Consider the following 17,480-nt stretch of genomic DNA (forward strand, 5'->3'; position numbering starts at 1 on the left):
ACCATGTTGGCCAAGCTGGTTTCAAACTCCTGACCTCAAGTAATCCACCTACCTCCTTCTCCCAGAGTGCTGGGATTACAGGCATGAGTCACCACATCCAGCCTCCAAGTCAAGATTTCTCTCTCTCTTTTTTTTTTTTTTTTTTTTGAGACAAAGTCTTGCTCTATTGCTCTATTGGAGTGCAGTGCCGTGATCTCGGCTCACTGCAACCTCCACCTCCCAAGTTCAAGCCATTCTCCTGCCTCAGCCTCCCAAATAGCTGTGACTACAGGTGCGGGCCACCATGCCCAGCTAATTTTTTGGATTTTCAGTAGAGACGGGCTTTCACGTGTTAGCCAGGATGGTCTCAATCTCCTGACCTCGTGATCTGCCCACCTCGGCCTCCCAAAGTGCTGAGATTACAGGCATGAGCCACGGTGCCCAGCCAAGATTTCTCTCTTAAAAAAAAAATGTTCCTCTGGCAATGGAATAGAGGATGGATTAAAGGGGGCAAAGTAGAGGAAAATCTGGAGCCATTTCTAAATTCTTAATTCTTGCTTTTCAACTTCTTTTTGGTTTTAGGTTGTGGGTCTGTCTTGAACACAGATGGTGAGGTTGAAATGGATGCTAGTATCATGGATGGAAAAGACCTGTCAGTAGGAGCAGTGTCCGCAGTCCGGTGTATAGCAAATCCCATTAAACTTGCTCGGCTTGTCATGGAAAAGGTATATGTGACTAAAGCAGCCTTTTCTTATGAATTGTTATCACTATACTTCAGTGATAAGGGCTCCAACTGTGTGGAAATACTTGAGATCACTGTTCTCCTAAAATATATATACAAAACAGAAGCAGTGTATTTGAGTTTCTCACATCAGCCAAGATTGTTGACTAAGAATCACTTGACCAGTGAGTGATTACTTTATCTTCCTGTATTGTCTTCATACCACATACAAACTGACCAGACCAGCTATTTAATACATGTGTTAAAGATGGATTGAGTTCTCTAAATTTAACGTAATATGTAAATCGCATCTCTAGTAATGTTCCATCAATTGGGGTCTTTTCTTTTTTAATGCAAAAACTCAGTCAGGCTTTTTTCAGCATACAGAAAAGCAAACCACTGGAATTTGTATTTTGGATCCTTTGCACGCAGAGAGAAGTAATTATTTCAACACAGTTGGAACAGTTAACAAGATTTAAAATTTTCAAAAAAACAATCATTTTCTCTTTTCTTTCTGGCCTCAGACACCTCATTGCTTTCTCACTGACCAAGGTGCAGCACAGTTTGCAGCAGCTATGGGGGTTCCAGAGATTCCTGGAGAAAAACTGGTAACAGAGAAAAACAAAAAGCGCCTGGAAAAAGAGAAGCACGAAAAAGGTGCTCAGAAAACAGATTGTGAAAAGTAAGTTATCAGGGGAACCCACCCCCAATAATTCAACGTAGTTTCTTTTCTATTTGCCTAAGTGTCGGCCGGTCTGAGAAATAAAGGGAAAGAGTACAAAAGAGAGAAATTTTAAAGCTGGGTGTCTGGGGGAGACATCACATGTCAGCAGGTTCCGTGATGCCCCCTGAGCCATAAAACCAGCAAGTTTTTATTAGCAATTTTCAAAGGGGAGGGAGTGTACAAATAGGGTGTGGGTCACAGAGATCACATGCTTCAAGGGCAACAAAAGATCACAAGGCAGAAGGTCAGGGCAAGATCACAAGGTCAGGGCAAAACTAGAATTACTGATGAACTTCCGTGTCCTGCTGTGCACGCATTGTCATTGATAAACATCTTAACAGGGTTCAAGAGCAGAGAACTGGTCTGACTAGAATTCGCCAGGCTGGAATCTCCTAATCTTAGCAAGCCTGAGGGGGCTGCAGGAGGCCAGGGCGTGTTTCATCCCTTATCTGCAACTGCATAAGGCAGACACCCCCAGAGTGGCCATTTTAGAGCCCCCCCGGAATGCATTCTTTTCCCAGGGCTGTTAATTATTAATATTCCTTACTGGGGAAAGAATTCAGCGATATTTATCTTACCCGTTTTCAGTAATAAGAGAAATATGGCTCTGTCCTGCCCAGCCCACAGGCAGCCAGACTTTAAGGTTATCTCCCTTGTTCCCTGAAAATCGCTGTTATCCTGTTCTTAAGGTGCCCAGATTTCATATTGTTCAAACACACATGCTCTACAAACAATTTGTGCAGTTAACGCAATCGTCACAGGGTCCTGAGGCAACATACATCCTCAGTTTACGAAGATGACGGGATTAAGAGATTAAAGACAGGCATAGGAAATTATAAGAGTACTGACTGAGGAAGTGATAAATGTCCATGAAATCTTCACAATTGATGTTCTTCTGCCATGGCTTCAGCTGATCCCGCCGTTCGGGGTCCCTGACTTCCCACAACAGTCAGTCTTACCTGCGGCTCACATTATTTGGGAGTTATTAAAATATGAAAGTTTGGCAAATACCTGGTTATCTACAATTCATTTGTTATGTTATGTTTTTTGTTTGTTTGAGACTGAGTCTCCCTCTGTTGCCCAGACTGGAGTACAGTGACCTGATCTTGGCTCACTGCAACCTCTGCCTCCCAGGCTCAAGCGATTCTCCTACCTCAGCCTCCTGAGTAGCTGGGACTACAGGTGCACACCACCGCACCCAGCTAATTTTTTTTTTTTTTTTTTTTTTTGTATTTTTGGTAGAGATGGGGTTTCGCCATGTTGGCCAAGCTGAACTCAAACTCCTGACCTCAGGTGATCCGCCTGCCTTGGCCTCCTAAAGTGCTGGAATTACAGGCGTAAGCCACCGCGCCCAGCCTCTGACATGATTTAGCAGAAGAATTTCATGTATTAATGTATCAGTTATCTGGATTCTTCTTGATCAGTTTATCTTAAATAGACTAAATAGGTTATCTGTGATCTAGTGTATCTTATAAACGTAAGTACTCTTTCATAGTTTAGAGAAATCAGCACAACTCTTAGAAATTCAAATTAGTCATGTTCTGAATTACAGTTTTCTGTTACAGATTTTTAAATCCCAAATAAAAGACCACTTATTTAAAGCAAAATTTGAAAGTAAAATGTGAATATGGCCTGGGAGTTTATAATGGAATTTAATCTATTGACTCTGCGTACTTTTTAGAGTAATAATATTTAACCAGAGGTATACCTTGTATCACCTAGGAGCTTTTTCAAAATATACATGTTTAGGCCACCCCGCCAGAAGAATCAGGTTTAAATAGATCTGAGGTGGAAAGGCCAGACAGGTATGTTATAAAAAGTGTTCCCAGGTCATTCTGATGTGTTCCTCAGGTTCAGACTCTGTTTTAAAAGATTGGCCTTGGCCGGGCGCGGTGGCTCACACCTGTAATCCCAGCACTTTGGGAGGCCGAGGCAGGCAGATTGCCTGAGCTCAGGACTTCAAGACCAGCCTAGGCAACATGGTGAAACCCCGTCTGTACTAAAGATACAAAAAAGTAGCCAGCCTTGGTGGCACATGCCTGTAATCCCAGCTACTCGGGAGGCTGAGGCAGGAGAATCGCTTGAACCCGGGAGGCGGAGGTTGCAGTGAGCCGAGATCCCGCCATTGCACTCCAGCCGGGGTGACAAGGCGAGACTCCATCTCAGAAAAAAAAAAAAAAAGATCGACCTTACGTTGGCAGCTGTTGACGACCTGACTGAGTGTGCTTTTGTGTCTGTGGGCTAGAGTCATAGGAGTGGGGTTGCCTTTTTCATGATTTACGTTCATTTTGAAAGATGTCACCACATTGCTTTCCAGAAATTCAGTAACACCTCTCCAGCAGCCCCTGCTGCTTTTTCACGTAAGCAAGAGGGGCTCCTGCCGTGGGCCCCGCACTTTAAGGACCTTCATATCATAAACACACAAAACAATTGACTTATTCCAGAACACATAGGACCCCTTTGTCACTCAACATTGGCACAGCTTGACCCATAACCCTAATCATTGCTCTTGTGACTAACACCATTCAGCCACCGAGGAAATCTCCACATCCCTTGCTCTGTGTCTTGGAAGCAAAAGGCACCTGAGTTCAAAGTTTGGGGGTAGTGCCACTGTTGACCTCAGAAATGGACACTGCTTTGGAGTGTGGGGAAAATTCAAACAGCAGAAGGACTTAGGTAAGAGAAAAAGACTAATTAATTAACTGGTGAAATAGATTCTTGCCTCACAAAGTATTATTTCCCTGTAGTGCCAGGTATCCATTTTCTTGCCTCTCTACGTGTTGGAATGTGTGGTTCTGAAGATTTTCACAGGGAGGGTTCTGTGGTGTAATGGTTTAGCACGCTGGACTCTGAAGATTTTCATGAGTTCGTATAGTGTCTGCGGAAGTTGCACATGGGGACTGTTACTTTTCAGTTTGTGTATGGGTAGGTCTAGAACAGCACCGTCCAATAGAAATACTGTGAGAGCCACAAATGTAATTTAACATTTTCTAGTGGCCACATCCACAGTGGCTCACGCTTGTAATCCCAGCACTTTGGGAAGCCAAGGAGGGTGGATCACATCTGAGGTCAGGAGTTCAAGACCAGCCTGACCAATAGGGTGACCCCTGTCTCTACTTAAAATACAAAAATTAGCTGGGTGTGGTGGCGGGCACCTGTAATCCCAGCTACTCAGAAGACTGAGGCAGGAGAATCGCTTGAACCCAGGAGGCAGAGGTTGCAGTGAGCCGAGATCACGCCATTGCACTTCAGCCTGGGCAACAAGAGCGAAACTTTGTCTCAAAAAGAAAAAAAGTGAAATTAATAATATATTTTATTTAACCAAATGTATCCAAAATATCATTTCAACATGTAATGAATATAAGAAATTATGAAATGTCTTGCTCTTTGTTTATACTAAATCTTCAAAGTTTGATGTGTTTTACACTTACAGTACGTCTCACTGAGAACAGCCACATTTAGCTAGCAGCCACTCAGTAGCCACATGTAGATGTAGCTTCTGTAAGTGCACAGCACAGGTCTAGACAGAACCTGTGTGAGAAAAACTGATAACAGAGAAAAACGAAAAGCACCTGTAGTTGCTAATTCTCCATGTTAGCAACTACATGGACGTTAACTATTAGAATTATGAATGGTTTTATTTTGATGAAAATATTTAAAAGATGTAGTTAATTTAAAAACTATAGTGTTAAAATTTTTAGCTTTTATGTATTGTATTTACTAATTATAATTCATGTTTTAATGTTAATAAAATTTTGTATATTTTATAATTACTTTTATAACTTTTTGGAAATTATATCTGCAAATTACTGTGTTTTTTCTTTTTTCTTTTTCTTTTTTTTTTTTTTGAGACACCGTCACACTCTGTTGCCCAGGCTGGAGTGCAGTGGCACGATCTCGGCTCACTGCAACCTCTGCCTCCCAGGTTCTAGCAATTCTGCCTCAGCCTCCTGAGGAGCTGGGATTACAAGTGTGCACCACCACACCTGGGTAATTTTTGTATTTTTAGTAGACACAGGGTTTCACCATGTTGGCCAAGCTGGTCTCGACCTCCCACCACCACGCCTGGCTAATTTTTTGTATTTTTAGTAGAGACGGGGTTTCACCGTGTTAACTAGGATGGTCTCGATCTCCTGACCTCGTGATCTGCCCACCTCGGCCTCCCAAAGTGCTAGGATTACAGGTATGAGCCACCGCGCCCGGCCAACTGTTTTTTTTTTTTTTTTTTTTTTAGATTAGCTCTTTATTTTTTGATGAAAATACATTCTCATTTTTTATACTTTGGATATAAGTACATTTTACTTTTAATCCCTTAGATTATTGAAAATGAGTATAAGTCAAGATTTTGGTAGAATAAGAATGCTAAAGTGGAGCTCACAAAAGAAAAATGAAAAAGGAAGTAAAAATCTTCAAAGAAGCAGGCTGCTTGCATTTTCCAACACTGGAAGCAATAGAAGTAAGCGGTCTTCTTCGAGGGTGACCCACATGAAATTCACTAACCAGACGTTACAAAGGTTTTGTTAAATGAAGATTTACTTGTTAATCAAAGCAATGAAAATTAGTAAGAAAATTATTCTCACCAAATCCCAGTTTGAACAAGTCAGATGAAATCCTTTGTAACTTCATCTTCTTTACTAAAGGAAGATTTAATTGCTAATCTCAAAAAATCACACACAAAAAAACACATATCCAGTTACAGGAATTGAGGGAAAGAGGCCAAATAAACAGACAATTGATTTTACCGGAAACAGAACACAATGTAAAATACTGATGTAATATTCTCGAAAGAATAATACAATGTGTCTAATATTTAGCCAAGCCTAATCATTCTTTTCATGACACCATTAGTACAGTGTGTACAAAAAACAATGGAAATTTTCTAGGTTTAGTAAAAGAGATTTCAAAATTTGGTAAAATGCCAAACGTAATTAAGACAAAAATAATGAAAGTAATGATCATTACCTAGGATGGAGAATTCCAGCAGATTATGAGTTTAATAGGGAATAAAGTGAGATGTGAAGTCATATATAAAAATTTTTTTGTCAATAAATTTTTTGGTTTTGTGGGATTCTTTTGTTTGTTTTTTTGAGACAAGGTCTTACTTTGTCACCCAGGCTCGAGTGCAGTGTTACAGTCATAGCTCACTGCAGCCTCAATCTCCCAGGCTCAAGTGATCCTCCCATCTCAGCCTCCCAAGTAGGTGGGACTGCAGGCATGCACCATGCCTGGCTAATTTTATTTTTAGTAGAGATGGGGTGGTGCCATGTTGCCCACACTCGTCTTAAGCTCCTGAGCTCAAGGGATCCTCCTTCCTGCTTGGCCTTCCAAAGTGCTTTGGTGAGCCACCAAACCTGGCCAAATTTTTTTTTGAGAGAGAATCTTGCTCTGTCACCCAGGCTGGAGTGCAGTGACATGATCCCGGCTTACTGCAACCTCCACCTCCCAAGTTCAAGAGATTCTTCTGCCTCAGCCTCCCGAGTAGCTAGGATTACGGGCACATGCCACCACGCCCGGCTAATTTTTGTATTTTTAGTAGAGACGGGGTTTCACCATATTGACCAGGCTGGTCTCCAACTCTTGACTTCGTGATCCACCCGCCTTGGCCCCCTAAAGTGCTGGGATTACAGGCGTGAGCCACCATGCCTGGCCCAAAATTTTTTAATAAAATAGTTACTCAGTTCAACTAGAGTGTACCATGGTACTCATAGTACCATGAGTGTACCATTACTGCTTGAAGAAAAGTCTAAATCATTCCATGTTTCATTGGCTTTATATCTCCTCCTTAAAGTGTGATTTTTGAATTACGTGAATAATTGAAAGAAAACTTTCCATTTTAGACATTAATTCAAGGATTGTTGAAGGCAAGCCTGTGATAATGGAGCAAATGTGGTTGGTAAATGAGAGATGTACAAGCAAGAAGCTTGGCTAAGAATCCAGAAGCAAACTATGTGACACATACAGCCATCGTTTGAAATTTGTTTCTAGGATGCATGACCTCCACTGTGCCACTAGTGTTGATGCTTGGAAACAATAGAGGGAATACATGCAGTGTTTTCTAGATGTGCCCAAAGATGGAATATCCTGATTAAACTTACATTTCACCCTATAACAAGTCTCAGGCGCACCATGAGAATACCAACGAAATGCTGTTGAAGTAATTAAATTGAATTTAGATAAGAAGAATTCGGCCGGGCGCGGTGGCTCACGCCTGTAATCCCAGCACTTTGGGAGGCCGAGACGGGCGGATCACGAGGTCAGGAGATCGAGACCATCCTGGCTAACCCGGTGAAACCCCGTCTCTACTAAAAATACAAAAAACTAACCGGGCGAGGTGGCGGGCGCCGGTAGTTCCAGCTACTCGGGAGGCTGAGGCAGGAGAATGGCCTGAACCCGGGAGGCGGAGCTTGCGGTGAGCCGAGATCCGGCCACTGCACTCCAGCCTGGGCGACAGAGTGAGACTCTGTCTCAAAAAAAAAAAAAAAGAAGAAGAATTCAGCAAAACCATAAAAAGTCTTCAAAAGAGCAAATGGTGGACTTTAGCAAAAAGCAAAATTTTGAACTTGTAGTATTTAGTATAAATCTGATTTCTATTAATAAATTTAACAAAACCATAACCTATATATATATGTGTATATATTTTTTCTGGGAGTACCTCCTTCCTTATCTGACATACACACACACACACACACACACACATATATATAGCTACTTCACCTTTAAAGGATTTAAATTTTTTTTAAGTTTATAGAAACAAAACCGAAACTGCATGTGAGATATACAACAAAATCCAAGGAAATTGAAACAAGGGAACAAAAGTATTTATCTGGCTTGAAGAAACTTCATAGATAATCCCTAAACCAGTTTCCATAGAGACTTTTTTCAATTCATTATAAATCAGAGCATAGTATCTGAAGAGAGATTTGAACAAAATTGAAAAACATTCTCCTGTTTTTGATTTTCTTCAATATGAATATACCAGCATCAAAACTTAAAAGAATTTATCTGCATAGACCTAGATACTGTTTACAAGATTATAAAAACAACTGTAAGTGATTGTGATTTATATGATCAAGTTAAAAATTTTAATACTCTCTGCAGTCACAATTTATCTATAAATCCATACAGTATTTGAGTGTGATGATGTGAAAATCAGGATTCGTCTCTAAATCTAAGTACTGCTTTGAGAATTTTGTTGGTAATTCCAGTTGCTGCTGCTTCAGCAGAAGGAAGCGTCTCCAAATTAAAATTAATTAAAAACTTGCTAAAAACTATGTTGACTCAAGAAAGGTTTTCTCTTTTTTTTGCCATTTTGTCAGTAGAATTCATGTTAAGTATAAGAACATCATCAGGCCGGGCTTGGTGGCTCACGCCTGTAATCCCAGCACTTTGGGAGGCCGAGGCGGGTGGATTGCCTGAGCTTGGGAGTTCACAACCAGCCTAAGCAACACGGTGAAACCCCATCTCTACTAAAAAATACAAAAAATTAGCCAGGCCTGGCGGCATGCACCTGTAGTCCCAGCTTCTCGGGAGGCTGAGGCAGGAGAATTGCTAGAACCCAGGAGGCAGAGGTTGCAGTGAGCCGAAATCACCCTACTGTACTCCAGCCTGGGTGACAGGGCAAGACTCCATCTCAAAAACAAAAAAAACATCGTCAGTACTCCCTGGAATGAAGCCAAGAAAAAATATTTTTATGGAATAAATACATAATTTATTAAATGTGTCTGCGTGTGTGCGCACCATTCATCTGCCATCACCAGCCAATTAACAAATGACCCTGGTATGCACAATAATAACTAAGTTAAGTCATCATTGGTAGTTTGTCAACTTTTGGTCATGCGAAAACCACAGCTTTTCAATATTTTTCCAGATAAAATAGTATGGAGGTTCCTAAAGAAATTAAAAATAGAACTACCTTATAACCCAGCAGTCCCACTTCCGGGCATATACCCAGAGGAAATGACATCACCATCTAGTAAATATATCTGCACTTCCATGTTCATTGCAGCATTATTCAAAATAGCCAGGATATTGAAACAACTACATTGTCCATCAATGAAGAATGGATAAAGTATAATGTGTATATACAGTGGAATATAATTCCACAGTAAGAAGAGGAGATCCTGCCATTTACAACATGATACTAAGTGAAATAAGCCAGCACAGAAATATACTACATGATCTCACTTACATATGGAATCTTAAAAAAAAAAAAAAAGAAAAGAAAGATAGAGGTGGGGAGTGGTGGTGGCTCACTCCTGTAATCCCAGCACTTTGGGAGGCCAAGGCAGGCAGATCACCTGAGGTCAGGAGTTCGAGACCAGCCTGTGGTGAAACCCCATATCTACTAAAAATATAAAAATTAGCTGGGCATGTGGCACACGCCTGTAATCCCATCTACTCGGGAGGCTGAGGCAGGAGAATAGCTTGAACCCGGGAGGCAGAGGTTGCGGTGAGCCGAGATGGCGCCACTGCACTGCAGCCTGGGCAACAGAGCGAGACTCTGTCTCAAAAAAAAAAAAAAAAAGGATTACAGTATCTCCCCCTTACCTGCGGTTTCACTTTCCGTGCTTTCAGTTACCCACACCCAACCGTGGTGTGATGTTTTGAGAAAGAGACCACATTCACATAACTTTTACTACAGTATATCATTATAATTGTATTATTGTATTATTGTTAATCTCTTACTGTGCCTAATTTATCAATTAAACTTTATCATAGGTGTGTACATACAGTATAGGGGAAAACATAGTGTTTGTAGAGGTCAGTGCTAGCTGAGCTTTCGGGCATCCACTGAGGGTCTTGGAACGTATCCCCTGCAAATAAGAGGGGACTACTGTATTACATCTACTGCTGCTGTGAACACCTTGTGTAAGCTTTTTTGGTGAACACCTGTCCACATTTCTGATGGATAGATACACAAGTGTATAATTTGCTGAGTCATGGGATGTGCATATGATCAGTTCCAGTAGACATTGTGAAATGGTTTTCCAAAGATGTTGGTACAGTCGACACTAACAGCAGTATTGAATGAGAGTTCCGGTTCCTGCACATCCTTGCCAGGTTTGATGTGCCTCTTCATTTTAGCCATTCTACTGGAGGGCGGGTGGAGTGGAAAGAATGCTTTTTTTTTTTTTTTTCTTCTGAAATGGAGTCTCACTCTGTCACCGAGGCTGGAATTCAATGGCACAATCTCAGCTCACTGCAACCTCCACCTCCTGGGTTCAAGCGATTCTCCTGCCTTAGCCTCCCGAATAGCTGGGATTAGAGGCACGCGCCACCACACTCAGCCAATTTTTTTTTTTTTTTTTTTTATAGTAGAGATGGAGTTTCACCATGTTGGCCAGGCTGGTCTCAAACTCCTGACCTCAGATGATCTGCCTACCTCGGCCTCCCAAAGTGCTGGGATTACAGGCGTGAGCCCCCGCACCTGGCCAAGAATGATTATTTTTAAGATTGAACTGAGATTGTGTCACTTCTTAACTCAAACTGCCCAGTGTCCTCCCATTTAGCTCACAATAAAAGCCTTTGCAATGGCCTAAAGGTAGGATGATTATATTCTTTAATGTTTAAACTGGAACTTAATTTTGAGAGTAAAAGTGGCACTATAATAATATAGCCATGACAGCAGGCATAAATTTGAACTGGCCTGGGTAACTAGTGTGTGTGGTCACCCCACTTGTCAGAGATGTTGTGATCTGGCCTTGGCTGTCCCTCCGATCATTCTCCTACCACGGTCTCCCTCATTTTATTCTCTGCCACCGCGCTTGCCTCCTTCAAATTCCATGCACGTGACAGGCATGTTTGTGCGTCAGGAACACTCGTCCCCAGTAGCTGGCATGGCATGATTGCTCCCCTGTCCTGTAGAGACACCCTGTATAAAACAGCACCTCCCCACCATCACTCTTCCCTGGTGCTGCTTTGTTTTTTGTTTGGGTTTTTTGTTTTGTTGTTTTGTTTTTGTCACCTGACATATTACTGCCCTGTCACTACCACCGTCTATGCCAAACGCAGGCTCCATGGGAGAAAGACTTTGTTTAGCTTACCACTGTGTCCCAGCACTTAAAACAGTGCCTCAAATATTCTCATTATAGAATGCCTCAAAGATTCTCATTATAGAATCTTGCTGGTGGGTACGGGGTGTTCGTGTACAATTTCTTCAACTTCGTTACAGTCACGCGTCGCATGACAGGACGAGAAATGCATCCTGAGAAGTGCATAGCTGGGCAATTTCATGGCTGTGCAAACACCATAGGGTGCACTCACACAAACCCAGATGGTGGAGACTAGTACACATCTGGGCTGTGTGGTCCAGCCTGTTGCTCCCAGGCTACAAACCTGTGCAGCATGTGACTGTCCTGAATACAGTAGGCAGTTGTCTCACAATAGTAAGTATTTGTGTATCTAAACATGGAAAAGGTACAGTAAAAATAGAGTATTATAATCTCATGGGACATGCAATCTGTTGATCAAAACATCATAGGTGACACATGACTGTATTCGAGAATTCATAATAAAATGTTAGGGGAAAATTAACTGATTTCATCTTTACAACAACCCCGTGCACAGGGTGCATAGGCAGGCAGCATCAGCAACATCCTGGAGGTTGTCAGAAACGCAGGATCGGCCGGACGAGGTGGCCCACGCCTGTAATCCCAGCACTTTGGGAGTCCAAGGCAGACGGATCACCTGAGGTCAGAGGTTCGAGACCAACCTGGCCAACATGGTGAAAACCCCATCTCTACTAAAAATATAAAAATTAGCCAGGTGTGGTGGTGCATGCCTGTAGTCGCCGCTACTCGGGAGGCTGAGGCAGGAAAATCACTTGAACCCGGGAGGCGGAGGTTGCAGTGAGCCAAGATTGTGCCACTGCACTCCAGCCTGGACGACAGAGTGAGACTTCATCTCACAAAAAAAAAAAAAACCTGCAGGATTTTGGGTCCACCCGGTATCTACCAACTCACTTTTTCCTTTCCTTTCTCCTCTTGGTGGCAGCTTCAGAATCTCTATGGGCCCAAGGATCCAAGGGATTCTTATACGCACTAAAGTTTGAGATGCACTCTTACTTTTATCCCCATTTTATGATGGGGACAGTGAGACACAAAACTTAAGGTCACAGCTAGAAAACGGTGGTGTTGGGATTGGATGTGCTCTTAAAGCTGAGTGGTAGAGGAGTGCCCAGTGATCCTCCTGTAACTTCCACGTAGAATGAGAAGCAAGCAGGTTCTGTCCAGAATGTTGGAATGGGTGCCCCATCTGCCATTAACATCTAACATGAGACTTTAAGTGGTTTTAAGCTATGCTGTTGGTTATGGGGTTCATTCTCATTTTCAACCTGTCGCTTTTTTCCTGTTTATTTTTGGCAGAAACTTGGGAACCGTGGGTGCTGTTGCCTTGGACGCCAAAGGGAATGTAGCCTACGCAACCTCCACAGGGGGTATCATTAATAAAATGGTCGGCCGAGTTGGGGACACACCGTGTGTAGGTAGGACCGAGGGATGGCTCCTGCCCCTTCTCCTTTTCTCCCACCCTCAGGCTCTCCTCATTCTCTATTCCCTGCCCCTCTCCCTTTCTTGATGCGTTGCCTTTCTGCTCTTGGTGCGGCTCCAGGATGTCTGGGAGTGACAACGGGGTTGGAAGGGGTTATCCGGGGTGCTGCCTTGAGAGGGTGTTTGTATCTGGCGCCACTGTTTTTCCTAGATTGCATGCATTTTTGGAACAACCTGGGGAGAGAAGTGGAGACAGGATGCTAACGTTGCCCCCAGTCTACCCTGTAGTGATTCTGTCTTCTCTTTAGCCGCAGTTTCAGGATCTGCAGACTTACTTGAGTAAGGCTTACTCCCAAGACATGGGCAATCTGAGAAATCTGAGACTGCAGTTATTAGATTTGAGCAGCCTGAAAGTGACATACTTCTACAGACACATTACAGATTGAGATGTCGTTTACATTAACGGGGAAGCGCGTCATCTCGTTCCCGGGAGCGGGTGAGAGGCGGGGCCGGGGGGCTGTATGTTTCACTCCGTGCACTTTCACACTTTTCATGCAGGAATCCTCATGAACCCCTGCAGGTGACTGAAGATTTGAGAAGCAGCTAAGTTGTTCCATCTGCCCTAAAGAGCAGCTTATTCTTTCAGAGGAAAATTAGCCTTACCTTCCCTTTTTAATATGTTGCTCTAGTCTTTAGTAATAATCTACACTCTTGACAATTCTTGACACCCTTTTTCCGTCATGAACTCAGAGACCGTGGAAGCTTCCTTAAAGAGTAGGGGCTTGGCAACTCCTCTACTCCTTGGTGTATCACCCAAGAGATGTGAAGTAGTCTACCTTTCTTTCTCCTTGGCAAAAATCCCACCAAACTATGCCTGGTCAGTAGTGCAGCTTGCTTCAGCTGGGTTCAGACCAGGCCACGGGGCCACTCCAGGTTAGATCCTAGAAATTAATTTTAAATTGAGTTACAGTGGTAAATCTTGACAAGAAATGGCATAAGCTAAATTCTCAGAAGTCTTTGTCCAGCCGTGAGCACCAGGTATTCTCTGCCTGGCCTTCTGAGGAGCCTCTCCAAGGAGCCCTGCCGCTGGCCAGGCCCCCGCCTGGACAGTCAGCAAGGACAGTGCTAGGCACATCAGTGGTCACCTCAGGCAATGCACTTGTCCTGAGAAATGCATGTGGCGGGGAGGACGCCTTCACATACCCAATGCCTGTGCCAGGATCGCCCTTGGAGACACCTGGCCTTCTGTGGTCCTAGAGTAACTGGAAAGTAAGCAAAGACTTGGCTGCTTCCAAATATTAGGGCACATTGACACCATGGGACCTGGTCAGTTAATTCCCCAGCAGAAGCTTATAAGGAAAAGTAAAGGCGCCTCCTCCCACTGCAGCAGTTCATTTGCTGCCCAATGTCAGCTCCCTCCCGAGCGAGAGCCAGGGATTCTCTGCCTTTGAGAACCTGTGGGGCCTTGTGACAGTCCAGTGCAACATCTCAACTTCTGAGTCCTCGCCCATGCCCAGCATCAGTAAGCAAGGCACATATCAGTCATCTATGCTTCTGTATCAACTGCGGGAGGGTAAAGGCAAACCCTTCCAAGGCTAAAGGACTCGCAGGCTGGTAGCAGTGTGTGAACAGATACAAGAATGACTTAGAGAAAGCTATAAGGTTCTTTAATCCAAGACCAAAATAGGGAAGAAATCTTACCAAAGTAGCTTTCACTCCAGACCCCCACTTAAGGGGATAGCCCAGAATAGTTCCCTCAGGTCCAGTTATGCCCACCCTCAACAAATGCAGCTGCCACCCATCGGACAGTGTGCATGGCTGTTAGGTTGTGGGTACACGTTTTCCCCAAATCTCTGGAACGTGATGGCCTTGCTAGAGATCCATGTAATGCAGCCATGCTGTTTCCTCCTTCATAGTAGGTGGGGCATGAGGAGGAGACAGGGAGAGGGTGGCTTCATTGAGCAAAAAGGAGTGGCTATGCTTTGGGGCCAAGGAGACGCTGTCCTGCTGTAGCTGCTCTGTGAAAGGTCCGGCCTGCCCCTCTGAGGCTTCCTTTATCCTCCTAAATTCTGGGGCATCTACATGATGCTTTCTGGTCCACCTTTGCATCCGCGGATCATGGCTACTAACCTGACCTTTGTCTGTACTTGAGCACCCTTCGCGATTTAACTTTTATGTAGTGTCTGACTTCTAATATGGATTTGAATTTCTTGACTGTTACTGCTCAGAACAATCACCCTTTTTGAGCAGGAGCTGGAGGTTATGCTGACAATGACATCGGAGCCATCTCAACCACAGGGCATGGGGAAAGCATCCTGAAGGTGAACCTGGCCAGACTCACCCTGTTCCACATAGAACAAGGTACACAGACCACAGGACAAGTAACATAATTTGTGAAGATAAGTGCATAGAAGGTATTTGATAAGTAAGCGTATGAAGTGTAGGAAACCCTTTCCTGTTGGCTACGATGTTGCTTTCAGGTCCTTAACACCTTGTTTTGACTTTCCGCCTTCCCTTAGGTCTGGAATGGGAGAGCATTGAGTACTGTTACCTTCCCCATCTCAGGAGAAGGGGCCAGTAAAGAGACCCTGAGCCTGGGTGTGGGAGGGAAGACGCCTCCACTTGGGCTAATGCTAGGGCTCTGTCTCAGGGCAAGGAGGTGAGGACCCTCCTTTTAAGCGTTCAGGTGTTCATTTACCAAAAATCCTTGCTAGCTCACTTGGGCATTTCAAATGGCAAATGACTTTCCCGTGAGATTCCTTTCAGTAACGTGTGTTGTCTCTCAACCCCTCCTTGTTTTCAGGAAAGACGGTAGAAGAGGCTGCGGACCTATCGTTGGGTTATATGAAGTCAAGGGTTAAAGGTTTAGGTGGCCTCATCGTGGTTAGCAAAACAGGAGACTGGGTGGCAAAGTGGACCTCCACCTCCATGCCCTGGGCAGCCGCCAAGGACGGCAAGCTGCACTTCGGAATTGATCCTGACGATACTGCTATCACGGACCTGCCCTAAGCCCCTGGAAGATTGTATTCCAGATGCTAGCTGAGAGGTCAAGTACGGTCTCCTCATGAGACGTAGCCTAATCAATTAGATCTAGAATTGGAAAAATTGTCCCGTCTGTCACTTGTTTTGTTGCCTTAATAAGCATCTGAATGTTTGGTTGAGGGGCGGGTTCTGAAGCGATGAGAGAAATGCCTGTTTTAGGAGGAGTGCTCGAGCCTGGGAGGTCAAAGCTGAGGTGAGCCATGATTACTCCACTGCACTCCAGCCTGGGCAACAGAGCGAGACCCTGTATCCAAAAAAAGGAAAAAAAGAAAGCAGCAGCATGATCCTGACACCACAGATGTGGGAGACCCACAGCATGCAGACACTGTGGGCTGAAAGGTGGGAAGGGAGAGGCCAATGGAGGTGGAGGCGTTTGAAAGTGAGACAGCAGCAGCAGAGGCACTGGTGGGCCAAGTCCAGGTGACCCTCAGAATGTTGCACAAGAGCATCGGGGGAAAGAACCAGAATCCTTTAAGGGAAATGTTCTTCATGTACAAGAGAGTAAAGGGATTTTTCTAAGAAGGTTCAGCTCTTCTCTGACTTACCTGGACATTTCTAGATACTTCCAAAGGACCCTGTGGGAACCCATAGCTCCCTAACCTGGAGATGGGAGGTCGTAATGGAGATGCTGTGGGATTTCTTGAAGTTTCTTGGGTTCACAGAGAAGCCCCCTCACTTGTTGTTCTCCCGCGAGCCAGCCTCCACCTGCCAAAGACACTCTGGTCCTCATATAGTGAGTAGTGGGGCTCACGGCCTCTCCAACAACAGAGAGGAGCTGACTGCTGTAGAGCTGGCCCCATGTCTTCCTGAGTCCTCACCCTGTCCAGTGCTTTGAGATTCTTCCCACCTCCCCATCCCCCCAGCTGGATCGGGCGCTGTGCAGTGTGGTCAGCGTGGTGAAGAAAGTCATTTCTTTGGTGGACAGTATTCCCCTTTATCTCTCATTACACTGGAAATGTGACTTCTGCTGTATCGTCCATGCTCAAGGTTTTAGTCTGTCAGGGCTCACCTTCTCGCTGGAAAGAATTTGCTTAACTTGACATTCCACGTGCCGCTAATAAAATCTATTTTGAAAGAATAGGGGTGTGGTTGGGAGTCACTGTTGACAAAGACCAGAATGTACACGAGCTCTCCCCTTGGTCTCAGTTCCGACAGGTGTGCCACAGAGACCTGGAGATGAGGATGGTGTGGGGGGTGATATGTGCCGCCTTGTGGAGTACTCGTGAGTTTTCCAGAAGAACTGAACTTTTTCTGAGTGGGTCAAGGAAGAAGTCAAACCATGATAGGGTTTATGGCTCAGTCTTCCTGCACTTTGCCAGCATCCATCCCAGACAGAGGTGCACAGTAAAAACCTCAACATGCAACAGCTCCCCGTTTAGAAACAAGAATTTTATTAGGAGGTGCATTAGTTGAGGATTGCCACAACACGATTCCACAGACTAAGTGGCTTAACCAACAGAAATGTATTAATATTTTCTCACCTCTGGAGGCTGAAAGTCCAACATCAAGGTGTTGGCCGCTTTGGTTT

At 44.2% G+C, this 17,480-nt stretch overlaps 1 protein-coding gene across 1 annotated transcript in view; it reads left to right on the forward strand.

Moving 5' to 3' along the window:
• Positions 1-17,030, forward strand: part of ASRGL1 (asparaginase and isoaspartyl peptidase 1) — a 32,221-nt gene extending 15,191 nt beyond the window's left edge. The window contains exons 3-7 of the mRNA XM_003909704.5: positions 562-704; positions 1,225-1,382; positions 12,788-12,906; positions 15,161-15,271; positions 15,714-17,030. Of these exons, the coding sequence (XP_003909753.1) occupies positions 562-704; positions 1,225-1,382; positions 12,788-12,906; positions 15,161-15,271; positions 15,714-15,919 (737 nt within the window). The 3' untranslated portion in view covers positions 15,920-17,030. The remainder of the gene's footprint in view (positions 1-561; positions 705-1,224; positions 1,383-12,787; positions 12,907-15,160; positions 15,272-15,713) is intronic.
• The last annotated feature ends 450 nt before the right edge of the window (positions 17,031-17,480 follow it).

This window comes from Papio anubis, chromosome 12, assembly GCF_008728515.1.
Source record: "Papio anubis isolate 15944 chromosome 12, Panubis1.0, whole genome shotgun sequence".
Classification (NCBI taxonomy): Eukaryota; Metazoa; Chordata; class Mammalia; order Primates; family Cercopithecidae; genus Papio; species Papio anubis.